The sequence below is a fragment of the Asparagus officinalis genome, chromosome 1 (genome assembly GCF_001876935.1).
Source record: "Asparagus officinalis chromosome 1, Aspof.V1, whole genome shotgun sequence".
NCBI lineage: Eukaryota > Viridiplantae > Streptophyta > Magnoliopsida > Asparagales > Asparagaceae > Asparagus > Asparagus officinalis.
Window position 1 is genome coordinate 111,695,010 of NC_033794.1, and position 10,839 is coordinate 111,705,848.

At 31.3% G+C, this 10,839-nt stretch overlaps 1 protein-coding gene across 1 annotated transcript in view; it reads right to left on the reverse strand.

Moving 5' to 3' along the window:
- The window catches only part of LOC109828990 (serine/threonine-protein kinase HT1-like), a 4,952-nt gene continuing 2,208 nt past the window's right edge, over positions 8,096 to 10,839 (reverse strand). Inside the window, exons 2-3 of the mRNA XM_020396022.1 lie at positions 9,578 to 10,033; positions 8,096 to 8,515 (exon numbers count right to left, since the gene is read on the reverse strand). Coding sequence (XP_020251611.1) covers positions 8,267 to 8,515; positions 9,578 to 10,033 — 705 coding nt within the window. The 3' untranslated portion in view covers positions 8,096 to 8,266. The remainder of the gene's footprint in view (positions 8,516 to 9,577; positions 10,034 to 10,839) is intronic.

Consider the following 10,839-nt stretch of genomic DNA (forward strand, 5'->3'; position numbering starts at 1 on the left):
CCACTATCTCAAAAGATACTATACAATTGGTTTTCAACGCCCACCGACAAACGTTTACAACACTCACAATGCAATCACACGACACACCCTCTAAGTGTTGGCCTAGCCCATGTTGTCTTTCTCAAGTACTCAGATTTACAACCTCTGTCTAGGCTTTACTACCGACGTCATTCCTCTTGGAATCGACCTCCTCTCTCACCACACACTCCTCCCGATGTACTTGTGTATTACAAAGTGATCATCACAAATATTCTCAAATACAAAGATTTTGTTCTCTAATAAGATGAGAACTCAATGAGGCTCACACTCAATATATCACTCATCACAACCCAATAATATAGTGTATGAAAATACTAAAAGCTCAATAGGGATGTGTGTGAACAAAGAGCAATAATCAAAATTAAACTCAATGTAAATTCTAGCTTAATAAAATGAATAAATAACAAATAATTGTATAAGGTTAGAAATTGAGTTTAGAAGAATTTTCTCTAAAATTCAAGAAAGAGAGATGCATGAAAATGAAGCTCAAACCGATAGAATCAATCTTCTCTTTCTCTTGTGAAAGTTTCTTCACAAAAACTCATAAAAAACACTTAAACAAACTTTAAACCCTTGTAAAACTTGATTAAAACTTTCTTAGTAGTCTTTGAAATGAATAAGGCAAAGGGGTATATATAGGCTCATGAAACCAACCCCAAAACCAAGAGAAAACCAAGCAAAAGGATAAAAATCCTGAAAATAGGGATTCTGGAAACTAGCCGTTAACATTATTATGAGTCGACTCGTATTGTTCATGGGTCGACTCATAACTAGCCGTTACAGGCTGAAAACACACGTTATGGGTCGACTCATAAAATCATGAGTCGACTCATCTTGCATGAGTCGACTCATCTTGCATGAGTCGACTTGAAGGATCATGAGTCGACTCAGCAGACGTTTCTGCTCTTTCCAGCACAGTTTATCAGTCGACTCATCACAGACATGAGTCGACTCATAAACCTGCACATACACTGTACATGAATGAAATTGAGTTTTTGAGTGCCTTTAAACATAGCAGATAAATTTTAAAAATTGTAAAATTTTGGAAAATATTTCTAAACATATAAATGAACATGTTACAAAAGAAAATTTTCAAATATCATTCCCCGTTTTTGAAATCTCTCAGTTTTGCAAAACTTATAAATACACGTGTATATAAATTTCTTGATTTTTCACTTTTGAGTTAAACAACGTTTTGAAATCTTTTCAAATGGTTTTATAGACTTAATAAAATATGTATAAAGAGAAATTTAAGTCTATAAACTAATAACTTAATATTTTGTCAAAATTACTCAAATCAAGAATTGTGTGTGTGAGATATTGAGCTTAAAGCATTTACACACAATATAAAAATCCTAAACTAGTGTACCAAGTTGATTTGCACATGAAGCTTGATCTTGGATCTTGACTTGACTTGTGTATAGCTTCACCGTGATATTCCGCCAACCTCCTTTTGATATCATCGTGAAGTCGAAATCCAACCATCCTCCATACTTCGATGTTTGTCTAGAATACCTAATAAATAAATACAAACACTAGACAAACGATGTTAGAGATTATTTATAAATCATCAAAACAGGATTAGATCGTAGGCTCATAAACATGAGACCTAACAGTTAGTACTGTTACATTTCCTCTTTATCCTATTATTCATGCTATTTTGATGTGAGTTCTTTTTTGCTAATCACTCAATTGGATATATTTAGTTTTTATAATATCAGATGTTAGAAAAGCGTTGACATGATTTACTTAAAAAATATATATACATATAGTAGCAATAGTATATATTTTAGTTCAACTCAAATATTGGCTTAGAGTCATTTAGAGTAAGGTCATTTCTATGTTAGGATAGTGATATAGTGATTACATAATCCAAAAATCAAGGAATAAATTTATACAAGAAAAAAAGTTATTTAATATGTCAAATTATTAACTAATTTATAAATATACATGAGCAGTACAGATAGCTATTGAAAGTGTAGGATCTGAAATAGATACACTAGAACACTATAGGGGGGGGGGAGTGAATAGTATTCTTTTAAAATTTATGCAAAGTAGATTATAAATTACAAAAAAATGGCAATCTCAGAAATTCACAAACACAAACACAAAGTTTTATAATGGTTCTACCAATCCGGTGTACATCTAGTCCCCAAGCAAATCCCGCTTGAGAGTTTCCACTATGATTTTGAATAAACTTACAAAATCAAAAACAAACCTGACCAATTTGTAAGTCGCTGCAAATTGTAATACCAATTGACAAACATCTTGCCAATTTGCACACTAATCTCTAAACCAAGAGATTAACACTTCTCACAAACCGAGAGAACTTTTGAAGCAACAATTCAATTCCTATAAGCCTTGATTTGTAGTGTAGTGTAGTAGTGGCTTAGGAATGATTCTAACTTCTGTAAATTGCCTAAACAAGTATTTTAATGAGGATCAAAGGTAATTTCAGAAAACTTTTTTTTTCTCAAAATCTGAATTTTTAACACTTGAAAGATGCACAAATATCAAAGCTTATGGGTATATCAAAGTTGTGCATTTTTCTGAGCAAATAACCTATTTATAGCCCTTGAAAAGACAAGAATTTTAACTTTAAAAACGTTTAAAAACGTTTAAAACAGCTATAAACAGTCATTAATTCAAACTTTAAAATCTGAAAAAACTGTATCTATAGTCGACTACAAGACATAGTAGTCGACTACACTGAGTTAAAATCGACTTAGTGAATCAAAAATTTTCTTAATAGTCGACTATAATATGCATTAGTCGACTAGTCATATGTTTTACAGAAACATGACTGAAAATTTTGTAGTCGACTATATTAAGCATTAGTCGACTAGTCATGTGTTTTACAGAACATGACTGAAACTTTAATTTTGTAGTCGACTATATTAAGCATTAGTCGACTAGTCATGTGTTTTACAGAACATGACTGAAACTTTGTAGTCGACTATATTTAGCATTAGTCGACTAGTCACGTGTTTTACAGAACATGACTAAAACTTTTGTAGTCGACTATATTCAGCATTAGTCGACTAGTCATGTGTTTTACAGAAACATGACTGAAACTATTGTAGTCGACTATATTCAACATTAGTCGACTATATCTGAGTTTTACAGAAAAAATATAATGTATGAAATGTTTTGACACTCAAATATTAATTATAAAATCTAATGGTTAATATAGGGGATTTCTATAATTAACCAACACACTAAGCCTGTGTTAGTGTGTTCTAATATTTATGTGTGTGTGTGAGTGATCAAGTCTTTTACAATAATTCTAAGTAAAGAAAATATAAAATACATTATCTCATATGTTCTTCATCTTCTTCACTTCATAATGCCTTGAACTCAACTTGCATTTGTTCATATTTTGATATTGAAAGCTGCATATAAATGTTAGTGCAATTGTATAACACACATTGTATAAATTGTTATCATCAAAATAATATCATGGAGACTTGATATTCAACAGCAATTGTATAACACACATTGTATAAATTGTTATCATCAAAATAATATCATGGAGACTTGATATTCAACAGAAAGTAAGGCATATATCTTTAAGAAAATTTCATAATGAGTGACCAACTACAATCATCCTAATTTAAGTATAAATAATTATTATTTTAGTTATTAATTTGATACGCGTAACTATGGAATAAATGTTAAGCAAAAATAGGAATTGAGATTGTATTATCTTATAGGCAAATAAATAAATATTATTAGAGATCCTCTTTATATTTAATTTAAAAACAATAATTTAAATTATTAAGTGCCAAATATTAGTTCATGTGAGAAAGTAAAAGTAATTATAGTCTATATACTTATATAGTCAATCAATCAAACATATTAATATTATGATGACAACAATCAAAATTATTTGATGGGTTCACATTAAATATAATTTATAAAAATAGTATATTAAAGTTAAAATTCTTTTAACAACTATATAGATTGTCTGAAAATTTTTGCATGTATAAACTATACTGTCTAGGAATAGTGATGTGCACACTTAATTATGGCCTAATACATCTTAAGAACGACTTATTCTTCAATATCATTATTAATTGACATATCTATGTATTACAGTGAAAACACAATAAAAATTTAGTAAACTACAAAAGAAACACCATCAAAAGTTTTAAAAATTATAAAAAATCCTCTAAATTTTGGTAATTTACAAATACACAAAACTATTTAACATTACATTGAAATTAAGGAATTATAAAAAAACATTAAAAATCTTCAAACTTTGGAGGTGTAATTTGAAATGTACTAAACTTTAAGGGTGTTTTTTTTTATAAATTTCAAATTTAATAGATTTTTAATTAGTTATGTTCTTTTCAAAAAAGTTATAGTTAATATTGACCTTGAAAAGTTTTCTTCCTAAATCTATATTTTTAATGGGAGTATGGTATGTTTTATAAATTTTTTATTTTCTAGGGGTTGTTAGTAATTTTGTATATTCATTTTAGTGTCTATAGGTTAGAAATTCTCATGATCTTTTTATAAATTAAGAATTTTAGGTGTGTTTTTTACAATTTTTAAACTTATAGACATTTTCTATATATTGTAAATTGTTTATAGATTATTTATAATCCCTATATTTTTAATTTACTAACGAGTTTGAAATTCTCAAGGTGTTTTTTAAAATTTGAATTTTGAGTATTTGTTTGTAATTTTTGAAACTTTAAGGGTATTTTTCATAAATTATAAATTATATAGGGAATATTTGTAATTTTTATATTTTCAATGTACTGTTAGGTTAAACATTATTAGGATTTTTGTAGGTTTTATAATTTTGAGGGTTTTATTTTGTAATTTATAAAAAATTTAGAGTGCTTATTGTAAATTCCATAAATTTTTGGGTGTTGTTTGTGTTATTTATAGATTTTAGTGTATTTATAGGTTTAAATTTTTTAATGTATTTTTTATATATTTTGAATTTTAGGGGTGTTTTTTTAATTTTTAAAACTTACAATATATTTTCTCTAAAATCAAAAAACTTACATTTCTAGCTAACATATGTTTTTTAGATTTCTCTTTGAATTGAAATAAATAAAATTTACAATTTTTAAGATATTTTAATAAAATTTTGAATTTGTAAGGTTATTTTTGTAATTTAAAAAACTTGGAGGATATTTTTTACAAAGTTCAAAAAATTTTAGGTGCAGACTAGCATATATTTTTTACATTTATCTGTAAACTGAAACAAGTAAGTGATTTGAATTATATCAAACGTATCTTTTTTATCTAATAACATGTTAAGTCTCATTATGAATAGGATAAATTATTTAATTATCAATTCAAAAAAGATATGATAATTAGAATAGATTAGGATAACAATGTAATATTCAAAAAAAATTAAGGGTAATATTGATCATGTATTTTTTTTTCTTCTAAAATCGTACTTTTAAAAAGAGTATGATATGATTATATATGATGTTTATCATACAATAAAACATAACAACGGTTCGTGAAGAGTAGGAGAGCCCTTCAATTTGCTGCAGTTGTGAGTGCAATACAAGTATCAACCACTTCCAACTCGCGTTGCGTGTAGTGAGTGGTGAAGCTAGAAGCTTTGTAAAAGGGGGTTTTGCCTGATTGATTAGTATTTAATATCATTATATAACACTACTTTCAAATCAAATTTCAAATTCAAATATTGTGTCTACGATAACATTCATCTTGCTTTCGTTTATTAAAACTTTCTCGTGACATTTTCCTCGTTAGTGTTATAAACTATATTCTTTTTAACATAATCCACCAAACAATTATTCATGTACTCATTCCCTATTCAGTTTGGAAGCTCAATACTAATTTTCATTGCTGAAACCTTTCCATTGCGACGGGCAAGATTAGTGTCAGCTTTGAGGTATAAATTATCCATCTTTCATTTCATCGGCTTCTTAGCAAGTTTATCGATCCCTTGAAATTCAAAAAAATTCATGACGTGCAGCTACATATGAAATGTAGTTCACAAGTCGATCACTAAGCGCCGCCGTATCATATTCTCACCCTCACGGTCCATATTCCCGACAAACCTCATTGTGAACACGTGTTGAATGGAGAGGAGGCAAATGACAACATCTAGTTTATATCTGATAGTCTATCTGTCAATATCAAACTTAAAGTGTATTAAGTAGCGAAACGTGATAGTATAGGGGGTCTATGTGCAACTAATCCTGCAGAATTTAAGATTTTACAATTTATAGCTTCAATCATGGTTAAAGGTGTTTGTTTTGGAATATCAGGCTTTTGTTGGAGATTAATTGATTATAATCCGAGTTATGCTTCAAACCTCATTTGCAAGATTGCAGCTTAAAAGGGTAGTAACTGCCAATTACACCCAAATCTACCGGTTGTAACTAGAACCTTTTTGTAACGACAAGTGAAATGCAATTACAATTGGTCTTAATTACCTTAGTTGCATACTTGCATGCAGCTATAATTGCAAACTCTCTTGCCGTTGTAATGAACCAAAGGGCTGTCTATTGATAGAGGGATGATGGAGATGGTTACATGTGTCTTTCTTTCAATCTAGTGCAATTAATATATAACATCAATCCATCATTTATATATCTACATGATCAATATAATATATACAATCACCAATTTTAAAATGTATATTGAAAGCTCTTGTCACGATCTCCTTACTCTCTATATTATTCTCTATAATATAAAGGATCCTCTATAAGATAGATTCTTTTTCCCAAAAGACACGGAATCATTATCAATGAATGTGGGTAGCTCAATCATACAAGAAATACTGTCCATCAAAGTTGGCAGCTCAATAATAAACACGAGATCAATCTTCTCTGCCTTGGCTCGTATACAATAAGCAAACAAAAAAAAAAAAAACTATAATAAATTGTATCCCCAACCTCTCTTGCTAACCCCCACATGTTCTCTGTCAATCAACCGAAATAAAAATGGGTTAATTTGAGAGACATCTGTTGTAATGTACTATATAGGTATAACCAATTATATGCCTGCTAATTAAATCATTTCATTAGCACTTAACCCCCCACCCCCCACATACAACTCTCACCAAGTTATATTTGCCCATAATATAGAGAATGTTTTTTCAGTTAGCATGAAGACATGATAAGTAATCGTCATAAACGATAAATCATCATGTGACATCTGAACCCGAGGTAAATACTATATCTAGAATTCGGTGTGTGCAAATCATTGTTTAAAATAATATCATCTAGACCCAAGAAAGCCTAGCAAAGTTGGTAAACCGCCTACGAGTAATACTCAAGTTCTCAAATTCGACTCTCATGGAGAGCACCCACACGAATTTAATTTCATAGAATACTCAAGGACGTGCGTTGAGGGCCCTTAGCCACGCCCAGAGGTATCGGTTTGATGCCCATGGTCTGAAAGATTGCGAGGTAGTTCCCTCGCCAAACCAAAAAGGCAAAAAAAAAAAAAAAAAATCGTCTAGAGTTCAAGGTGTGTATGTAAACGGCTAAATGCAAATAAAATAGTTTAGAGAGTAAGCAGGGAGTGTAATTGCAACTAATCCAATAGAAATACCGGAACCACATGATGCTCCACCTATGCAGTTAATATTTCTACATGGAACATACCAAAACTTGGAGTAAAGCAACATGAAGCGTCTAGTGAGGCATCGATAACAGGATACAACCATATTCAACCAAAATTCACATCCCATACTTGGTTCTCTTCATAATAGGCATTATTATAACAAATATGTGAAAATATACATTATCCTAAAACTTATTTGCATGACTTAACTTCCTCAATGATTAACTGTCTCAGTATTGTCAGTTGTTCAGAAACACCATGCATAATCCTCTGATATTATATAATTCCATTTTATCTTTCAAATTTCCAATCCGAGTCATTTTTCATCCATTTGAGTTTCCAAATACTCCATCAGAGCTCAGATTCATATAATTTACTCATTAGGATCACTCCAGCTGCCCACATTTGTATGTTATGGGTTTAAATGTATCTGCTTACCTTAAAAGAACCAACAGCAGACCAAACATACCCCAATTCAAACTCAGCAAAAGAAACAAAAGCCAATTAAAATTCTAAAACTAAACCGATTAAAATCCTTAAAAATCTGGAGTAAAACCGAGCCTTTAACCAATTTGAGGAAGGCTGGCATACACATAAAGCAACCGGCGTGATAAAAAATTACATACCACATTGTATACAAACATGAAGAATAACAGTAATGTTATGCTTCAAGAGATTCAGAACTGTGAATGCTTATACACCTTGAGAGACATCGACCAAGCTTATGATTCTGAACCGGTTTGTACCACGAAAAGAACGAAGGATCCTCTTCAAATGATTCCTTGTAGCTTTCAAGTATAGAAACTATATCTTCAAATTGTGGTCTTTTATCTGGATTTGTTGACCAACATAGATTGATGAGATGCGTAAATGCCTTAGGGCAAGATGCGGGGAGAGGTGGTCTAGCATTCTGCAAAAAAATAAATAAAATGTACAGAAAACTTTGAATTTTTGAAGATTCAGTTTCATGTTAAGTAAAGGATATATAATTTGAAGTAATTTGGGTTAAATGTTACTCCTATTCATAAACCCGGTAACAATAGCCAAGCTATTTGGAGAGATAAATATGGATCGAACTTATGAGAACAATCCAAGTTCTCATTTGCATGTACCACTTCCTTAAACTCAAAAACTGTGCTTATACACTACTGATATGTGAATCCTCTGTATAGAAGTTTGTGTACGTGATTCTTTGTCAAAAATATTGAAATCGGGTTGAATTCTAGCAATCAAATTTCCATGTTAGCATCAAGCGTACTTATCCAATGGTTCATACTTCAACAAGAACAAAGATACTTAACAGAAACTAATCAAAAGGAAAACATGTCACTTGCAAGCATGAATTTGAGGATTCACAGTTCAGAAGGATAAATATGTTAACATTAACATATAAAAATCCTATTAAAATCCCTAAACATTTTGACTTTTTTGATACGCAACCCATGCATTTGGAGAATATGCTCAGTATGCCACCTAATTGCATCCACACAATGAACTATACAAGTTTGAAAACAAAGGTCCTGTTTCCTGAGAAATATACAAGTGCCAACATATCAGCAGTCAAATCTCAGGTAATGCAATTTGCCTCACCAAGGATGTGAAAATAGGAAATATATCATCATACAATATGTTAACTAAGTTGGTAATTTATTTGCCAAAAAAAATAATAAGGTTTACTTGCAGATAGATCCCTTGTACTATCTATCACCAACTGCGGATAGATCCTTTGTGGCAAAAGTTTTCCAGATAGACCCCACTCTTTTACCCTCCGAGAGAAATTTCCTCTTTATTGAAAAATAGACCTCCTTAGGGTAAAACAGTAAAAGCCAAAAAAAAAAAGTTAGGGGGTCTATCTGCAACAATAGAACTACACGGGGGCTATCCGGAATTCAGTGATGGTAAGGGGGTCTATCCACAATTAACCCAAAATATAAACAAAATATTGAACATGACATATCTAATATCTATATACCTTCTGGGCTACAGAAAAGGCAGCTTGCTCAGGAGTCATGTCATGAAAAGGGATCAATGCCGTAAGCAATTCCCATAGAACAATTCCAAAGCTATATACATCAACTTTTCTCGTATGATGCTTTTCCTTGATCATTTCTGGCGCCATCCACCGATAAGTGCTTGTGAATCCCTTTCCACTTCCACACTGAGATTCTAAGCATGAGATCCCAAAATCCGCTAGCTTTACCGATAAATCCTCACCAAGCAGTATATTTTCTGACTTTAGGTCACGATGAAGTATTCCTTCAGAGTGAAGATAAGCCATGCCATGAGCAATTTCAAGAGACAACTTGAGGACTAGTTTTAGAGGAAGAGAGTGAGGCTCTTGTTTATGGAGATATTTTCTTAGTGAACCTCCTTCCATGTATTCCGTAATGATGCAGAAGACTGGAGGTTTTTTACAAGCCGCAACAAACTACAAAGAAAAAACAAAGCACTTTAGTTCAGATATAACCAAGTGGCAAATTCTTAATAAAACTTATTGATACAAAAATAAGATACAAGCAAAAGGCTAGAATCTGAGATAAATAATACACACACGCCATAACATCCTTGAAGTTGTTTTTCCACATCTTACTAAACTGTGTCAAATGCATATTGGAGAGAGAAAGAAAAGGTAATGAAAAATCAGAAGGAGCCAATTGTAAATCTTTCTCCATAGCTACACGCCTCATGCATTTTACAATATATTTCTCTTAAGAAAAATCATAACAGTCAAAATCTTACAGATATGGGCTGATAAATGCAGCACTAAATAGGGGCCAACTTTAGAAAGACATACAGTTGTTATTGATGAGATGAGCACATATATTTATATGAAGGATAAGATTATAATAGGCCAGAAGTAACTGTATAAGATGCAAAGGTGAAACAACAATATGTTACATAAATGGACACATCTAAGGGTCTAAAGGTCTATTACATTCAAGGACTCAGGTCCATGTTTGTATGCTAATGAAGTCTGGAACTTGCAATAGCTTTACTTAATCTGGCCTGGTGGAGTAATCGTAAAGTTCCATTCGAAGTTCTGGCAGTTTTAGATTTAACCAAATAGCTGAAGAAAAATGCAGTATAGTTTGTTGTTGATAATGAAATAACTAGAAGATGCAGACACCAACTCTCAACACTCATACTGATTTGACAACCAAAAGTACAAGATTAGGTGCTTACATGCGCACATAAAAGAAAAGTAGCTTCATCACCATGCGAAACAAAAAGAGG